Raw genomic sequence first — 19241 nt, forward strand, 5'->3', positions numbered from 1 at the left:
AAAGATAACTCATCTACAAAGTAACCATTTCCTAAGTCCAGGGTAACACAGCTACTAAATAAGAGCAAAAATTCTCATGTTATCAAAAAAAAAAAAAAATTATTTGATTTTTGGTTACCATTCTCTAATATAAATGCTTCCAACTTCCATCCAAATGCTTTCACCAACAGAGCACAGTCGTGAAAAATAATCATTTGGTTTCCCATTTATTTCTGAAATTTTATCTTTCTTCTCCACCTGGAAAATTCCTACCCTTCCTTCAAGTCCTATTGTCCACATATCCTCTGTGGACACCTCACCTCCCAGACTGTAGTTAGCAGCTAGGTCCTCTCCTTTGTAAACTCAGAATATTTTTACACATGCCAGTCCCATTGCTATGATGATGGATTTACATCTCAGTTTCCCCAAAACAAACCAATTTTGAATTCCCTTGAGGAGACTTAGACCACCACCCAAGGCGCTTGCCAAACATTTATTAGCTAAAAAAAAAAAAATGTTGATTTCATCCTTTAAAAGGAAAGTCAAACTAAGCTATAAGGGCTTTTTGTTTTATTAGCCTTTAAGACATTGCCTAGGATAACATTTTGGCCCCTTTCACCGATTTCAAATAGAATCTGTTTAAATTCCACATTAAGTGCTTTTTTTAAGTGAGAAAGTAATCAAAATAACCAGAGGGGCCTGGGGAGTGGGTAGGGGTGTAGATGAAACAAGACTGGCCATGAGATAACTGTTGAGGTTGGGTGTTGAGTACTTGGGGATTTATTACATAATTCTGTCAACTTTTACAAATGTTTAAAATTTTCCAAAATACAGAGGGAGATGGAAGGGGCAGGGGGAGAGGGAAGAAGAGAAGAAAAGGAAGAAGGAGGGGGAGAGAGCATATGAAAAAGAGGAAGAATCCACTACAAGTTGGCCTACATAGAGGAATGTGAAGATGATCCCATGTAGTCTTACCTGGGGCTGGACTCATGAGGAAACTGTACACTGTTAGCAAACACTTCAATAATCTGAACTATATTTGGGTGTGTAGCACACATCATGTGCAGACGTACCTTAAAGAAAATAGAGGAAATGTTTTTGCATGTAGAGGATACCAACATTTTCTCTCCAAACTTCCCCCTCAAAAACTGACCACACCAGGTCAAGGGGATAAGCCTATTACAATAAAAACCTTATTACCTGGAATGATGTTTAAAAAAAAACAAACAACAAAAAAACAGTGTTTTCATACACAGATCTCCTCAATGCTCTTTGCATGAGCACCAACAGATTTACTTCCTACTGTCTTATGTATTAGCAAATAAAAAATCTGGCAAATAACTCATTTCAGAAATTATTCACATTTCCTTTTTTTTTTTTGAGACAGAGTCTCACTCTGTTGCCTGGGCTAGAGTGCTGTGGCATCAGCCTAGCTCACAGCAACCTCAAACTCCTGGGCTCAAGAGATCCTCCTGCCTCAGCCTCCCGAGTAGCTGGGACTACAGGCATGCACCACCATGCCTGGCTAATTTTTCTATATATATATTTTTAGCTGTCCATATAATTTCTTTCTATTTTTAGTAGAGACGGGGTCTCGCTCTTGCTCAGACTGGTCTCGAACTCCTGACCTCAAACAATCCGCCCGCCTCGGCCTCCCAGAGTGCTAGGATTACAGGCATGAGCCACCCGTGCCCGGCCTTTTTTTTTTTTAAACTTATTTACTGAGTGATAGAAAGGACATTTCTTAAAAAAATTTAAACACACATATTAAGTCCAAATTGCGGTGTTTACATATGAATTCTTAATGATAAACAAGGGACTTCAAAGAAATTTTGCTGTTACTTCTAGGTTTGCACTCCAGTATTGGGGATAATTCAGTATTTTTGTCCTATCTTAAGAAAGACTGTTTCAATCAGAGGGAAGACAATCTTCAGCAAGGGGGGAGGAATGGGAGAAAGAAGGGCAAACTTTTGTGACTATTCAAGCAGTGTTCATTGAGGACATCTTTGCTGATGCACTCTTCTTTCTGCTATTCACATTTCTTTAAGCAAAAGAATAAATCCTTCATTGCACATGTTATTAGCATGTCACCACATCCAGATAATTTAAAACCAATGTATATTTTTAAAAACTAGAAACACATCCTCAGTTTTCCTGCATCATCACTTTCTACACACCATTCACCTGACCCTTCCTTATACTACTTTATCTTCATACTTCAAGTACCCTTTTCAATAAGCAAAAATTAAAGTAAATCTGAATACAACAGGGCATAAGAATCACATTAATTAAAAGAGAACAAGAAGTGGCTGAAAGGAAGTAAGTCTACTAACGGTCTTTGATACTAACAAATCTAAGACTACTATATAATAATAAAATGAATAGGAAAGAGAGAAGGATAGACATAAAATTCTTTATGCATCTCTGTATTCTCTCCAGGAAGCTGCTGTAAAAAGAACAATTCTTAGACACTTGAAATATTTAGGCAAGTCAAGGCAATAAAGGACCATACCTCATTTCTAGCTTTTGGACGATCAAGAAGAATTTTCAGTGCAAATCGCTCTTGGGTAGATTTCTTCACACAGACTCTACATTTGGAGAAAAAACTCAATCAGAGATCATATATGTTACAGTGAAATTTAAGAAGTCTGTTCTTTGAGATTTGTACTTCTAATCAAGGATATGTCCAGGTGCATCAGAACAAACTTGCCAGGAGGTGGCAGGGCAAAGCAGCATCTCACTGCCTTACCAGCTGCCAGTGCCCAGGACTCAGCTCCTGAGCCATGTAACCCTTCACCTCCCTGCTAGGGGCCAGTAAAGAAGTGAGGGCCTCTGCTGCCTACAGGTGACTCTCACAGGTGTCAAGACTCCTATAGTCTTGACATCTTAAATGACTCCATTTTATAGAGTATATGACTTGATCACTTAACTATATTTCTAAATGCATAAGAAAAAGCCTAACATAAAAACCTCTACTTGTTAAACTAAGGCTATTTCTCAAATCTGGCACACCTGATGCTTCTAATTCAAGATGTATTTCTTTTTTTTTTTTGGAGATAGAGTCTCGCTCTATTGCCCGGGCTACAGTGCTGTGGTGTCAGCCCAGCTCACAGTAACCTCAAACTCCTGGGCTCAAGCAATCCTTCTGCCTCAGCCTCCCGAGTAGCTGGGACTACAGGGATGCGCCACCATGCCCAGCTAATTTTTTCTATATATATTTTTAGCTGTCCAACTCATTTCTTTCTATTTTTTAGCAGAGACGGGGGTCTCACTCTTGCTCAGGCTGGTCTCGAACTCCTGACCTCGAGCGATCCTCCCACCTCGGCCTCCCAGAGTGCTAGGATTACAGGCGTGAGCTACCGCGCCCAGCCCAAGATGTATTTCAAATGGCCCTTCTTAAGAGCAACTTTGCCATAGTTCTCACATGGGTCTCTTACCTAACTGGACCACTAATTCCAGCTCCCAGCTTCTGAGTCCAGTTGATATTGTATTCTTCTAAAATGGAAGTTTCCTATTAAAATAAAAAAATGGAGAGAGCAGAAAATGATTGCCCAGTTAAAAAGGTGAACATTTAAGCAGAGATGGGACCAAAAAAGACCTATCACTCAACATCTCATCTTCTAAGAGAATCTGATAAGTGGAGCTTTGTGTTTTTTGGGCTTCTGTCTAAATGATTCAGTTAGACATTGTTTTCCAACAAGGAAGCAAAGACTTCAGGATAAAAAGATTATTCAGCTCATCTACAAGGTCATTTAAGTAGACCATTAATGTTTTTTAGGGAATATGGGAGGAAGATATTCTTTGAAAATCCTTCAACTACTAAATGCCTCTTTGCTACAATGGTCAAATGTATTGTCTGAGATTCCAGATTTAAAAGTCCAAATAAAAGAATAGTAAATATCCTAATTTTCTTTTCTTTTTTTTTTTTTGAGACAGAGTCTCACTCTTGTCGCCCTGGCTAGATTGCAGTGCATCATCACTCACTACAACCTCAAACTCCTAGGCTCAAGCGTTCCTCCTGCCTCAACCTCCCCAAAATGCTAGGATTACAGGCATGAGCCACCATGCCTGGGTGTAAGTACCTAATTTGCAATAGCACCATTTTGAGTACACAGATACTTTTTTTTTTAAATAACTGCTTTATTGAGCTATAATTCTTGTACTATACAATTCACTGATTGAAGTGTGTAATTCAAAAGTCTTATGAGCTGAAATTAAAAAAAAAGTCTTTAGTATAGTCACAGAGTTGTGCAACCATCACCACAATCAATTGTAGAACATTTTCATGACCCTAGAACCCATACCCCATAGCAGTCACTCTCCATTCCCTCCCCAAATGATCTCTATTGACACAGTTCTTTGCTCACACTTTCTGCACACAACAATCAGATTATCTTTTTTCAAAAAAAATTTAACGTCATGCTTTTGCTTAGAACTTTTATTGCCCTTGGAATAAAATCCAGATTCCTTTCTGACTTATAAGGTCTTTAGAATCTGGTCTATGCTTGATTTTCTGGCCTAATTTCCTTCCTTACAGTTTACAAACTGACCAAATTTATTATGTTAGTTACTTTAATGAGCCTTACCCTCTTTCACATGGACAGGCTTTTCTGTGTTAAACACCCTTCCCCATTGACTGTTTACATCCTAGTTTATGCCTGTTTTCACTATCACTTGAGTACAGAGGTATTCTGCCACATTCATTATGTAACTATATTTTTTATAAGTAACTTTCAATAGTTTAGCATAGAGCTTCTACAGTTTAATGAAAGTTTTAATGGAATTCCTAGCATCACTGCATGTTAAGCTTCTGTTGCTATATATATTTTAGATAAGAAAGTCATGTTTAAATTGTGATAGTCATTCATTTTTTGCAGAGTTCCACAGGTAAAATAGGAAAGCACCTACACACCTTAAGAAATCAGGCCAAAGTCCATGAAACTCTCATTGTTTTGTTGTTTAGCACTAGAATTCTGATTACTAGCATAGGGGAATAGGATATTTGCTCACGTAATACACACTGATTAAGCAGTTAGTATGTGCCAGACACCAGGCTAAGCTCAGAGATGAAAACAGAGCTTCTGCCCAATGAATGTGCAAGTGTATAAAACAAGCTTAAAATAGCCTTCATCTCACCCCTTTCTGCTACCCAATTCTACAGTAAATGTTCAATAACTATAGAATTAATTGACTAGAAAGGCAGACTGAAGCCGAATGAGGAAAGGGTATTCAGATAGGAGGAACCAGCAAGATCACACAAACTCCCTACTAAAAAACTGTGCATCAGGGTTAAGGAGCTTGTCAAGGTCACACAGTGAGTTATACACACTATCAAGACTAGAATCTATGGCTTTGGTCTCCTCCCCAGCACCAGTCCCACTATTAAGGATAACTGCCCAGGCCCAAGCATGAAGATTAGGGACAAGTACTGCCCAATCAGAGAGGTCCCAGCCTCTGTCTTCACTCACCGCCTCCTAAACAGAACTCAAGCCTCCCCATCTACCTGTCTACCTTCTTCACTTTTCCACTACATGGCCTGTTTGATTTAGGAGTTTGAGAAGACAGGAATGAATTAGTTGGGAAAGAGGGGGTTGGAGCATAATCTCAGCTTCATGGTAGAGTGAAATCATTTGCCAAATCCCTCCACTCAATGCAAATGGAATTATTAATTCATAGGAGACTCATTAACTCATAGGAAACTCTATGGAAAACAGAAATTTGTTCTAATCAATTATTTGTTATAATCAGATCAGAGTCTATATGCTCAGCTTCTAGGATGTGAAAATAAGTTGTTAAACCAAATTCTCCACTGTACTTATTAAGATGGTACTCTACCCAATGGACAGCTAAGAAAGCTCAACTTGTGGAGACTCTCACTGGAGTTTTGACACTTGACTTTGCAGAAGATAGGAGAGGCACTACCAGGCTTCCCGACAGCCTGACTTCTGAACCCCACTTCTCATACACATCCTGTCCTTTTCCCAGGTTTAATTCTTGCATCTTCTTAGTGCCATAAACACTAGCCAGAGCTAAGGTTTCACCAAGCCCAACTATGCAAAAGAAATTAACACAGTGATACCGTTCAACTAGACTGTATGCAGATGGCACATTTTCTGGCATACTTTAAAGACAAAGGAGAAGATAGGAAGGCATGGGTTAATTAAAACACTTTACTTGCCTGGAATGGTGGCTAACTCCTATAATCCCAGAAGTTTGAGAGGCTCAGGTGGGAGGATTGCTTGAGCTCAGAAGTTCAAGACCAGCCTGAGCAAGAGTGAGACCCCATCTCTACTAAAAATATAAAAATTAACCAAGCGTCGTGGTGCACGCCTATAGCCCCAGCTACTTGGGAGGCTGTGGCAGGAGGATCAGGAGTTTGAGCCCAGGAGTTTGAAGCTGCAGTGAGCTATGATGATGCCACTGCACCCTACAAAATTGCCCTATAAATTCAGTGTAATCCCTGTCAAAATCTTACAAAGTTTTTTTAAAGACATTGACAAGCTGATTCTAAAATATATTTGGAAATACAAAGAACTCAACTAGTGAATGCTAATTTTTTTTTTTTTTTTGGGAGATAGGGTCTTGCTCTATCAGCCAGGCTGGAATGCAGTAGTGCCATCATAGGTCTCTGCAGCCTCCAACTCCTGGGCTCAAGTGATTCTCCTACCTCAACCTCCAGAGCAGCTGGGACTACAGGTGTGAGCCACCACACCTGGCCCCAGCACAATTTTGAAAAAGAAGAATCAAGTTGGTTCTCACACTATCAAATTTGAAAACTTACTATAAAGTTTCAGTAATCAAATCAATGTGGTAGTGGCATAAAGACAGTCATATTCATCAGTGGAACAGAACAGAGAATCCAGAAAAACTCATACATTGATCAACTGCTTTTCAAGAAACGTGACAAGGTAATTCAATGGCCAAAAAAGCAGAAAGGCAGTCTCTTCAACAAATGGTCCTAGAACAACTGGATATCCATGTTTTAAAAAAAAAAAATTAAACAAAAAACCTTAGACCTTTATGTTATATACTAAACACAAAAGTTAACTCACTATTATCCCTAAATGAAAGAGGTAAAACTTCTAGGCCGGGCGCGGTGGCTCACGCCTATAATCCTAACACTCTGGGAGGCTGAGGCAAGAGGATCACCTGAGCTCAGGAATTCAAGAACAGCCTGAGCAAGAGTGAGACCTCATCTCTATTAAAAATAGAAAAAACATAGCTGGGTGTGGTGGTGCACACCTGTAGTCCCAGCTAGTCAGGAGGCTGAGGCAGGAGGATCTCTTGAACCCAGGAATTTGAGGTTGCTGTGAGTTAGGCTGACGCCATGGCACTCTAGCCTGGGCAACAGAGTGAGACTCTGTCTCAAAAAAATAAAATAAAATAAAATGATAAAACCTCTAGAAGAAAACATAGAAAAATCTTGTGACCATGGACTAGGCAAAGATTTCTTAGCTATAACACCATAAGTACAATCCATAAAACAAAGAAAATTTGCTAAACTGGACTTCATCAAAATTAAAATATTTTACTCTTCAAAAGACACCATTAAAAGTGAAAAGATAAGCCATAGATTGGGAAAAAGTATTTTCCCATCATATATCTGATAAATGACTTTTATTCAGAGTTTATAAAGAACTCTTACAACTCAATAATAGGACATACAACCCAGTTTTAAAATGAGCTAAATATTTGAATAGACCCTTCACCAGAAAAGATAACACAAATGGCAAATAAGCACATAAAAAGATGCCCAGCAGCATTAGTCACTAGGGAAATGTAAATGAAAACCACAATGAGATACCACTTCACATTCACCAGAATGGCTAAGACACAGACTGACAATACTAAACATTTGTGAAAATGACAGAAAAACTAGAACCCTCAAACACTACTAGTGGGAATGTGTAATGGTACAGTCACTGCGGAGAAGTCTGACAATTTCTTAAAAAGCTAAATATAAACTTACTATATACTACTCAGTCATTCCACACCTAGGTATCTACCCAGAAGAAATTAACATGTATCTCTCACACAAAAACTTGTAGTTTTATCATTTTATTCATAACAGCTAAAAACTGGAAACAATCTAAACGTCCATCAACTGGGGATGGATATGCAGTAAAAAGACTACTACTCTGCCAGAAAAAGTACTGTGGTTGGAGGCCAGGAAAACAGCTTTCCAGGTGAACTCTACAGGTCTTGGTGCTCACTATCTGATGAACACCTCAAAAAAACAAAACAATGAACACAACACCACAGACCAAAAGTCTTTTATTTGATATAATGCTGGCTTGCTTCCAAAGGAGTACATCCTAGTCGGTACGGTTGTCAGGTCAGATATTTTCAGCTCCAATTTGCATTGGTTGGACACTAATAAGTCTACCTAGAGACACTATAACAATCACTAAGTAACACTACCTCTCTGTTTGTATGCTTGTCTCCTAGAACTATGTCCCTCTTCTGCTCGAAACTCTCCCATAGTTCACCTTCTAATCAGGGTCAAAGCTAAAGTTCTTACAATGGCCTACAAGGCCCTAAATATTCTGTTTCCCATTACTTCTCTATAACTGCATCTACATTGACCCACTGCATTCCAGACACCTTGTTGGTCCTAGATCACACTAGGCCTGCTTCTACTTTAAGGCCTTTGTACTTGCTGTTCCCCACTTCCTGTTATATTCTTCCCTAAGACAGTAGTGGTTTGCTCCCTCATTACCTCATCAGAGAGACCTTCCCTGACTACCCTATTTAAAAGAGTATTCCTCACCCTTTCTATACTTCTTAATTATAACCACCATCAATGTTTATTACCTAACTCCATCATATAAGATCCATGAGTGCAGGGATATTTAGGAGTCTGGCTTGTACCACTTGTGCCTAAGACATCGCTTAACACAAAGAAGGCATTAACTGTTGAATTTAAAAACCTGCCATATATGCTTTGGTTCACAACCCAATTATATAACTTCAGGCAGCAAATCATGACTCTGTTCCAATAAAACCCAAACCAAAAGAAAAAAATGGGTATATCAAAGCAGTCTTTTAGAACCTTTATTTTTGTTATTTAAAATCTGATCTTCCTTAATGTGTCTGTTGTATGTTGATTACTCCCTTAAAAGGTTAACTTTCTTTGGAATGACTAGTGATTTCTATAAACTATGTATACTACCCAAAAAATGGTTAGAAGTGTAAATTCTTAAATAGTTACTGGTAATAGTGACTGGGTCTTGAAGGGGAAGATAACCAACGGATGCCAATAGATGTTTGTTCCTCAAAGGAAAATGAAATTCCTAAATGCACTGGGTTGACTTAACACCCAGTAATAATGCATCAAACTTTAAGCTTCAGTGTTCAATTTTCATAACACTAATATCCCAGCTATAGCTGTCAAGACAAACAACTGACTCCTAGTGGGCAAAACTTGCCTTTTTATTTTTTTAAGTAAAAAGCAGATTTTAGAAAACTTATTTTATTTGGGTCATTTTCGAACACACATATTTGCTTTTCTTTCGGTTAAGAGAGCAATAAGTCGTATAACACTGTTAGCTCTTCCTAAGTCGATGCTCCCTACAAGGAGAGAGAGGAAAAAGAAAAAAGGGGAGGAAAACACAAGGAAAAGTGATAACAACCTTTTCACCAAAGGACAGGCCAAGAATATAACAGGCACTGGAAACGGCAAGTTGTAAGGCAACTTCTCAAACTGCAGATTTCCAGGAGGCTAATAATTCCAAACTAACCGGGAGGGATGGGTAAGATCCAACCCTCCAAGAGCTGTTACGGCAGACCATCCAGAAGCACTCGGGGGTCCTTTTCGTTCCACTCATATCAAATATCTCCACGCCACTCACCTTTTTAGCTGAGCACAAATCACATTAACCAGGGAAGTTGGAGGCAGAAGGAAACACCCATACACCCTTCGCCCCAGGGCTGTAAAATGCGGTCCTCGGAATCCGCGGCGGCTGAATTCTCCCTGCTTTCTGAGGCTGGAGCGGAGAGGAACGCCACAGGACAAACCAGGGGAAGAGGGAGAACCTCCTTACCTTGATGGTTTTCTCCATGTCGCTCTCCTCGGACATGCTCCGCGGTGCCCCCAAAACCGGGAGCGGCGAAGGCTGCGCAGCTGCCCGGTCCCTCCGCTGCCGAGGGAGCGAAGGGCTCGGAGCTAGGATCTCTGGGCCTCGGGGGGACGGGCAGCAGCCTCCCCTGGGGACCCGCGGGAACGAGGGCTCTGGCGCCGGCTCAGCTTCGGCGGGCGGCTCTAGGCGGGCGGCAGCAGTAGCAGCGGAGGCGGCGGCCCCTGAGGACAAGCCTTTGTGCTGGGCCCCGCGCGGCCGCCTCCCAGCCTCATCCCCGGCCGGGGAGGAAAGCTCCCGGGGCAGGGCCAGGCGGGGAGGGCCCCGGCTCGGGACGCTGTGCAGGGGCCTTGCAGGGCCGCCGCTTAGGCCCGGGCTCGCCAGGTCCTAGGGAAGAGCCTGCGCCTCCGCCTCCGCCGCCGGCACCGCCGCGAAGCCGAAGCCGAAGCCGAGCCTGCCGCTGCCGCCGCCGCCGCCGCCGCTGCTCCCGCCGCCGCTTCAGCGCCACACATCGCCGGAACACCCGCGCCGGGCAGCCCCGCCGGCCGGCCGCCTGCCTGCGCTTTGCCCCGCTGGAGCTCCGGGCCGCCCCTCCTGCTGCCCGGCTCCTTGACCCCACGGCTCCGCACGCCCCTCGCTGCCTTCCGCTGGGGTTTCTGAGCCGCCCCGGAGCTGCGCACCTGACTTGCAGGCGGCCGCCTGGGCCTCCCCAAGACGCGCTGCACACAGGACAGGCCCCCTGGGCCTTCTGCTACCCTGGCGCTGAGCTAATGGCGCAATGGGGCGGGGCTCGACGGGGCAGGGCCATTGGCAGTCGCCACTGGACACATGAGTCTGCGCGTGCGTGGGAGCCTCGTCCTTTATCTGTGCGCTGCCTTGTATACCTGTGGAAACTGTCTTCGGAAAGGACCCGTGGAGATCGACCCTGGGTAGAGAAGAGGGAACTGAGGCACCGAGCCGTTCTGCCATAAGGGAACAGAATTGTGTGTAATATATAATATCGATAACAACTCTATTTATGGAATGTTAACCTTACACGAAACTCTTTTCCTCCATTACCTTCCTTCATCTTTAGAAGGTAGGCATTTAGCGTTCTAAGGTAAGTACGTGCTTATTCCCTATTTACAGATTAGGTAACTGAGGCTCAGAGTGCTTAACTCGCTTGCGCACAGCTGAGTGGTAGTAAAGCTGAAATTGGAAGCCAGGTTTGGGCTTCTTACACTACGACAATTACATATCAAAGGACATTACAGAAGCTTTTGGCTAATCCCCTCTTGATGGTTCTTCTTTCACTAATTTACTGCACACCCCCATGTGTCAGGCCTACTAGATGCTGGGGAAACAGTAGGAACAAGACGCGGTACCTGCTCATGAATCTTTCAGGAAAATTAAGCAGATAATAAGCAGGAAAAAAATACAGTGTGTGATGCTAAGAAGAAAATAAACAGGATGCTGACGTGTGAAAATAACTGGATGTGAGGCCTGCTTCATACTAGATGTCAGGGAGGGAGTCTCAGGAAATAACATTTAAGCTAAGATCCCTGAGGAATGAGAAGGAGCTGGCTATTGGAAATCCGAGAAAGAGATTTAAGCTCATTGTTCCTCATCCCTCTCAGCAGGAGCCCAAGTAGAGAAGAATTTATTTCAGGGAGATTTATGGTTGTGGCTTTTGTCTGATTGAGTGCCCAAGAAGATTCCTAGGAAACTACAAAGTTCTTGAAAGTTGTATTTGGACTCTTGGACTGAGGGAGAAAGAGACAATACAGAATAAAGAGAGAAATTCAGACCTTCATAATTCTGGCAGGAAGGAGACTGAGACATCTACTCAACTGTAAATACGCTATTTTTTATGAAAAAGGAAGACTCACAGAGTAGAGCTGAGAGCCATGGATAATTATTCTCAGGCCCTGAGAACTAATCGTGGAACTTCCAACATTTGCCCAGCTGAATTTCAGGATTGTTAAGGACCAGAGACTCCTTTGTGCCTCCCACTTTCCTCCTTTTTGAACAAGAGTTGCCTGTGTTAGGTCCCCCAGAGAAACAGAACCAATAGGATGTAGACATATATAAGAGAGGATTTCCTATGGGAATTGGCTCATATGATTATGGAGGCCAAGAAAGACCATGATATGCCATCTATAAGTTGGAGAACCAGGAAAGCTACTAGTGTAGGTACCTCAGTCTGAAGGCCCAAGAACCAGGAGTGCTGATGTCCAACCAAGGGCAGGAGAAAATGACTATCCTAGAGGGAGCAGGCCAGGCACAGTGGTTCATGCCTATAATCCCAGCACTTTGGAAAGCAGGAGGATTGCCTGAAGCCAGGAATTCAAGACCAGGCTGGGCAACATAGCAAAACCCCATATCTACAAAAAAAATTAATTAGCTGGGAGGATTGCTTGAGCCCAGGAGTTCACGGTTACAGTGAGCTATGATCATAGGTTACAGTGAGCTGTGATCACACTACTGCACTCCAGCCTGGTAACAGAGCAAGACCCTATCTGGAAAAAAAAAAAAAAAGAAGAAGCAAATTTGCCTTTCCTCCGCCTCTTTGGTCTGTCTGGGCCTTCAATGGATTGGATGATGCCCACTCAGTGAGTGTGATCTTTACTCAGTCTGCTGATTCAAATGCTAATCTCTTTTGGAAACACCCTCACAGACAGACACAGAAATAATGTTTTACCAGCTATCTCTGTATCCCTTTGCCCAGTCAAGTTGACACACAAAAATTAACCATCTCATTGCCCTATGCCTGTCAAACTGTTGTATATTGAATGTGTAGGGAACAACTAATTTACCTCCTTATTTTCACAGGTCCACAGATTGAAAGAATCTATACTTGTGGAAATGCACTTAAGGAATTACACTCAAGGAGATTAATCTACACCAGGACTTGATTTAGTTTTGAGATTCTGGACTTTGAGGTGATACTATAATAGGATGAGGCTTTGAGGCCCTTCAAAGGGAAAGAATGCATTTTACATGTGGGAAGGACATGAACCATTGGCTGCTGGAGGGCAGATGGGTAGTAGGTAGCCTTTAAGATGGCTCCTGGTGATTCTTGCCTCCTGTTCTTCATACCCTCCACCCATTGAGCATGGACTGGAACCAGTAACTCGATTCTAATGAGTAGAAGATAGCAATGTAATAGAGTATCACTTCCAAAGTTAGGTTACATAGAAACTGTGACTTCTCTTTTGGGCCCCTTCTCTCACTCTTGCTTACTTGCTCTGAGGGTATGCAACTGCCATCTTGTAAACTGCCCTGTAGAGAAGCCTACATGGCAAAGAACTGATGTCTGCCCAACAGCCAGCAAGGACCTGAGGCCTGCTGATGGTCACGTGAACGAGCTTAGAAGTGGAGCCTTCCCCAGTGGATCCTTGAGATGACTGAAGCCCTGCCCAACCTTGATTTTGATTTTGTTAGGAACTGTGAGCACCTAGCAAAGCCACGGCAGATTTCTGACACACACAAATTGTGATATAATTTTTTTTTTTTTTTTTTTTTTTTTGAGACAGAGTCTCACTTTGTTGCCTGGGCTAGAGTGAGTGCCGTGGCATCAGCCTAGCTCACAGCAACCTCAAACTCCTGGGCTTAAGCAATCCTCCTGCCTCAGCCTCCCGAGTAGCTGGGACTACAGGCATGCGCCACCATGCCCAGCTAATTCTTTCTATATATAATTTTAGTTGGCCAGATAACTTCTTTCTATTTTTAGTAGAGATGGGGTCTCGCTCTTACTCAGGCTGGTTTTGAACTCCTGACCTCGAACAATCCACCCGCCTCAGCCTCCCAGAGTGCTAGGATTACAGGCATGAGCCACCGCACCTGGCTTTGTGATATAATATTAATAAATGGTTATTTGAAGCTGCTGTTTGTGGTCATTTGTTATATAGAATAATTTATATAGGTGGTTAAGAAAAAGGAGAAGAGGCAGCTGAGAGATCATGGTGGCCTAAAATAGGATGACTGCAGCAGAAATTAGGAGAAATGAGCAGATCTGAGATGCAGGTAGAATCAGCAGGAGTTGGTGATGCATTGGATGTGGGGGATAAAGGGAAAGGAAGTGGCAAGGATAACTCCTAGGTTATCCCAGGGCACAAGCAGCCCAGCAAACAGTGGTACATTTACTAAGATCGGGCACACTGGAAAGAAAAAGGGTTAAAAAATATCAATAGGGGCTCAATGACTGAAATCCGGGAGTGGATGGATAAGAACATGCAGTCAACCTATCACTGAATGTCATTTTCTCTGTGTGCAACTGCCCTTAATCAGAAGTTTCAGAAGAGTAACCCTGGTTAACAAAAGCAATCTGATGCTTCCGTAATTTTAAGAAACAAAAACAAAAATCAAAAAATGGAGAATAACAGGTGTTGGGGAGGATGTGGAAAAATTGAAGCCCTCATATATTAGGTGGGAAAGTAAAAAGTTTAACATCAAATTACCATATGATCCAGCAATTTCATTCCTAGATATATATACCCCATTGAAAATAGATATTCAAACAAATATTTGTACACAAATATTCATAGCAGCACTAATAGTAGCTTAAAGGTGGAAACTACTCATATGTCCATCAACTGATGAATAGATAAGCAAAAGAGAGTATTCCACAGAATAGTAAGGGAATGTTATTCACACAGAAAAAGGAATAAAATTCTGATTCATGCTACAACATGGATGAACCTTAAATACAATATGCTGAGTGAAGGAAGCCAGAACAAAAGGTCACATACTGAATGATTCCATTGATATGTGTTCTGTGAAAGTAGTCCCCAAATGCCAAAGGAGCAGAGAAACCAAAGAATGAGGCAAACAAATCCAGTCTGTTAGTAAAGGGTGTTTTATTGGGGGAACTTACAGATGGAAATGTGGTCTTGTGCAAGATAGGTAGATCTCTGCACTGACACTCCCCATACCATAGTGAAAGGGGTAAGTGCCGTATAAAAACAATTAAAGGCAACCCTTCAGAACAGGCAAGTGTGCTATGTGCATCATAGCCTATAATGTGCGATAACATCAAGGTCGCTTTGATCTAAAGACAGGATTTATGGTGAGTGCATATTTTTTACACTAAGGATAGTAAATAAGAAATCTTGAGGCACTCGTGGGACTAGGGCTAATCAGAAGTCAGCATGGCAGATTAGCATCCAAGATGAAGTCACTTTTGTCTCCACAATATGAAATATCCAGATTAGGTGAATCTAGGGAGACAGGAAGTAGACTAGTGGTTCCCAGGGGCTGGGTGGAGCAGGGAATAGGAAGTGACTGCTTAATGGGTATAGAGTTTCCTTTTCAGGCAAGAAAAAGGTCTTGGTACTAAATAGAGGTGATGGTTGCTCCACATTGTGAATGCGCTAAATGCTACTGAATTGTACACTTTAAAATGGTTAATGATCAGTTTTATATTATGTGAATTTTACCTCAAGAAAAAAAAGCAGTATGATAATTAACCTCATTACTCTCAAAAGGATCTTTTAAAATTCCTTAATAACACTGCTAAAAGTCTGTTTAGGCTGATAGATGAATTCTCTAACTGCTTAGAAAAAGGGTGGTGAACTTCTGAGTCTTAAGATGTTTCATCATCTGACATGCTGGGTAATCTGCTTGGGTCATTGCCAGGGAGCCTGCCTGCTTCCTTCTCCCCTGGTAGCCCTCATCCAGAGTTGAGCCTCTGAAGACGTGATACAAAAAAGCAGTTGAAGACCATACAGTCTTTCCTTCTCTCTCCTAGTTTTTTCCTCTAATGAGGTTTCTTTTCCAATTTCAGAAGTATCGTGTATGTCATTTTTTTAAAAATTGAGCAGTATGGAAGTTAATAATGCAGAAAGTGAAAATCTCCTGCAAGCTTGCCAGCAGAGATAGACTTTGTCAAGTCTTTTCTACCACTCTTCTCTGAAACCAAGTTTGCATTCATCTTAAATAGCACCCTATAACTGCAGCCAGCTTTTGGGAGACACAGAACATCCCCTTTCCAAAAACTGCAGAAATCCAAGCTTCACTCTATAATAACAAATAACACCTCTACAGTAACTTTCACTTACCCTATTTCATTTAACCTCATAACAGCCCTCCCAGTTGGGTGCTGTAATTATCATCATCCCCATTTTACAGATGACGAAACTAAGTTAAGAAAGGTTAACTAGACTTATTCAATTTTTAGTAATTTCTCTAAAAATATTTGTTGATTTACTGTGTGCCCAGCAATGGGCTCAATCATACAGCCAGTTAAGTAGCAGCTACTCATAGAACTGGGGCCAGACCCCGACTCTCTTGCTACTACCCTATTTCCTCCCTGGCACCCACTGACACAGCTAAGGCTAAGGTTGCTTCCATGTGTTACTATCCCTTCCTCAGGCCCATCACCTACTCAGGCTGAGAATAAATTCAGTTAGCCTGAAGGCCTGGCAACACCTTTCCTAGTGTAGCACTTCCAAAACCTCAGTGTACTGGCAGATCACCTGGGGATCTTCTTAAAATGCAAATTCAGAGGCTGGGCATGGTGGTTCACACCTGTAATCCCAGCACTTTGGGAGGCTGAGGCAGGAGGATTGCTTGAGGCCAAGATTTTGAGACCAGCCTGAGCAAGAGCAAGACCCCATCTCTACTAAAAATAGACAGAAATTAGCTGGAGAACTAAAAAAATAAATAGAAAAAATTAGCCAGGCGTGGTGGCACATGCCTGTAGTTCCAGCTACTCGAGAGGCTGAGGTAGGAGGATTGCTTGAGCCCAGGAGTTTGAGGTTTCTGTGAGCTAGGCTGACGCCATGGCACTCCAGCCCGGACAACTGAGTGAGACTCTGTCTCAAAAAAAAAAAAAGAAAATCAGAAGGGCAGGATTTCAGTCCTAACTTGGCCACTTCAAGCTGTGTGACCCATGGGCTATCACTAAACCTCTCTGAGCCTCCATTTTTTCCTCCTTAAAATGAAGTTCTTGAAAAGAAGGCACCAAGTTCCTGGTAGTTAGTGGGTGCATGATAAATATTTCTTCTTGGGGGGCCACAGGATTGGGCACCAGATTTACATTTCACTGATTTTTTTTTACCAGGTGTATTTAATTTCCTTTTCAAAAAGGTTAATAAAATCAAAATAAACAAGTATCAGTTCCCTTTTATCCTTTACAAAATAACCAAATGAGAGCTGGAAGTTGTTAGGGTAGAAAACTTAGTAGGTGATCATGGCACAGGTAGAGAAAAACTTCTCACACAGAGATTAGGATGTAAAAGTATACATTTTATTTTATCTTTTAGAAGGAGAGAGTGAGAGAACGAGAGAGAGAAAAGGGAAATAAAGGGAAAAAGAGGGGAGTTGAGTGGTGAGACAGAGAAAGAGGGATGGCATTGCATCCAGAAAAGAGAAGTGGGGTGGGCACACTGAGGCTAAGTGACTTGCTATTTTTATGGGGACAGAGAGAAAGGAAAAATAATAGTGATTGTTGTCAGTTGATAACAGAAGCTGCCATGGAGTAATTAGCAGGAGGCGGCTGCAAGAGGTCAGGTTGTCTGTCTTTCCTGTTTTTCTTCTCCTGGAGACTTAGTTATCTCTGAAATGTAGTGAGGCTTATCACTGGGGATGTGATCTCACCCCTGAGATATGGTTTTGGGCAGGAAACTGAGGCTTGGAGTTTGCACCCCAGCTGTCTGTCCAGGAACTTCTCAGGCACTCCTTGAGGCTATAAAACAAATTCTAAAAGGCAGTGAGCTGGGAATGTAAAGAGAAAGATTTACATTTCCTTTCTGTCTGTCTATTCATCTCTTTTCAGATGTGAAACAGACCCCAGCAGGGTGCCTGTCAGCTAGAGAGAGAAAAAGCAGAGAGCTCAGAGGATTGATCTTTAGCTGTTACTGGGGAAATTGTGGGATTAGATACGTTCCTGTTATTTTTGCAAGGAGGCCCCTTTCAGAAGTCACTACAGAGATTGGGAGGAAATGGAGTCCCAGAGGTTATGTGGCTTGCCCAAATTCCCCTGACCAGCTCTGTGACCCTGGTTTTTTAAATTGAGATGAAATTCACATAACATAAAATTTACCATTTTAAAGTAAACAATTTGGTGGCATTCAGTACTTTCACGATGTTGTGCAACCACCACCTCTATCTAGTTCCAAAACATTTTCATCACCCCAAAAGGACACCCCCCACACACCCATTAGCAGTGACACCCCTATTTGCTTCCAGGGCCCCTGGCAACCACCAATCTGCTTTCTGTCTCTATGGATTTGCCTATTTTAGACATTTCATGTAAGTTGAAATCATAACAGTATTTGTCCTTTTGTGTCTGACTTTTTTCACTTAGCATAATGATTTTCAAGATTCATCCCCATAGGTATCAGTATTTCCTTTTTATGGCTGAATAATATTCTGTTGTGTGGATATGTCACATTCTGTTTATCCATTCATCTGTTGACATACATTTGGGTTGTTTCCACCTCTTGGCTGTTGTGAATAGTGCTGCAGCGAACATTTGTGTACAAGTTTTCGTTGGAGTCCCTGTTTTCACTTCTTTCGAGGATATGACCTTGGCCTCTTGATTACCTCATTGCATTGCCTGCCGGGTCGAGCTGTATGCAACGTGGTTTGAAGGACACCCGCGGGGAGGTCTGTCCTGTCTGCTCTCAGAGGACAGCGCTGTAGTTCTACTTATGGCCCAAGAGGTGGCGCCTCCTCAGCTGGGTTCTCCAGGCTGCATGAAAAGCTTCCTGTGTCCTTTGTTCAACCAGAAGTGCAGCATTTCCTCTTGGGGGCCTGTCAAGGCTCTGCCCAGAAACAGCCACTTTTCACCCAATACTCCTGTGACTGACCCACATCCAAATACCCAGAGAGATTAGGTGGTTCATTACCTGAGAACTTTTTTACTGCAGACGGCTACTTAAGGTTCTAATTGGTTCCTGTCACTAAAAGTGCACGGAGATTAATAATTGTCTAGGATGTCAGAATCAACCCTGTGGACTTTTCTTCATAGCTAATAGTGGCTTTCCTATTCATTGGTTAAAAGAGCTGAATGTCTTACAGCTACAGCGAGTCTGATGCGCATGCCTAGGAGGCAGGAAACAATACATTCTCTATCTTTTCCAATTTGCTCTTAATGGGGTCCTTTGCAGCAGTGTCTGTAGCACTAAAAGATTGGCAGTGGCATCAGTGTCCCTCAGTAGGGGACTCTGCAGTCTCCATGTTCTCTTCTTCAGGCAATAGCCC

At 42.3% G+C, this 19241-nt stretch overlaps 2 protein-coding genes and 1 long non-coding RNA gene across 5 annotated transcripts in view; 2 read left to right on the forward strand and 1 right to left on the reverse strand.

Annotated features, from left to right (window-relative positions):
• The window catches only part of MAPKAPK5 (MAPK activated protein kinase 5), a 32505-nt gene extending 22311 nt beyond the window's left edge, over positions 1-10194 (reverse strand). Inside the window, exons 1-4 of one of the 3 annotated variants that reach the window (XM_045534814.1) lie at positions 10023-10194; positions 3417-3490; positions 2492-2567; positions 955-1052 (exon numbers count right to left, since the gene is read on the reverse strand). In XM_045534814.1, the coding sequence (XP_045390770.1) occupies positions 955-1052; positions 2492-2567; positions 3417-3490; positions 10023-10058 (284 nt within the window). In that variant the 5' untranslated portion in view covers positions 10059-10194. The remainder of the gene's footprint in view (positions 1-954; positions 1053-2491; positions 2568-3416; positions 3491-10022) is intronic. The other 2 variants (XM_045534813.1, XM_045534815.1) reach the window with 2 other exon arrangements.
• On the forward strand, positions 10027-10446 carry LOC123626043 (putative uncharacterized protein encoded by MAPKAPK5-AS1). The gene has a single exon (XM_045534816.1). The coding sequence runs from the start codon at positions 10027-10029 to the stop codon at positions 10444-10446; it is 420 nt and encodes a 139-aa protein (XP_045390772.1).
• Positions 10447-10876: 430 nt separating this feature from the next.
• On the forward strand, positions 10877-13561 carry LOC123626044. Its single transcript, XR_006730724.1, has 2 exons — positions 10877-11038; positions 12867-13561. It is a non-coding gene; the product is annotated as an uncharacterized LOC123626044 (long non-coding RNA).
• The last annotated feature ends 5680 nt before the right edge of the window (positions 13562-19241 follow it).

This window comes from Lemur catta, chromosome 21, assembly GCF_020740605.2.
Source record: "Lemur catta isolate mLemCat1 chromosome 21, mLemCat1.pri, whole genome shotgun sequence".
NCBI classification, from domain to species: Eukaryota; Metazoa; Chordata; class Mammalia; order Primates; family Lemuridae; genus Lemur; species Lemur catta.

What these genes read in the sequence shown, in the direction of transcription:
- LOC123626043 (XM_045534816.1), top strand. Translation starts at nt 10,027, where the DNA reads ATGGTTTTCTCCATGTCGCTCTCCTCGGACATGCTCCGCGGTGCCCCC.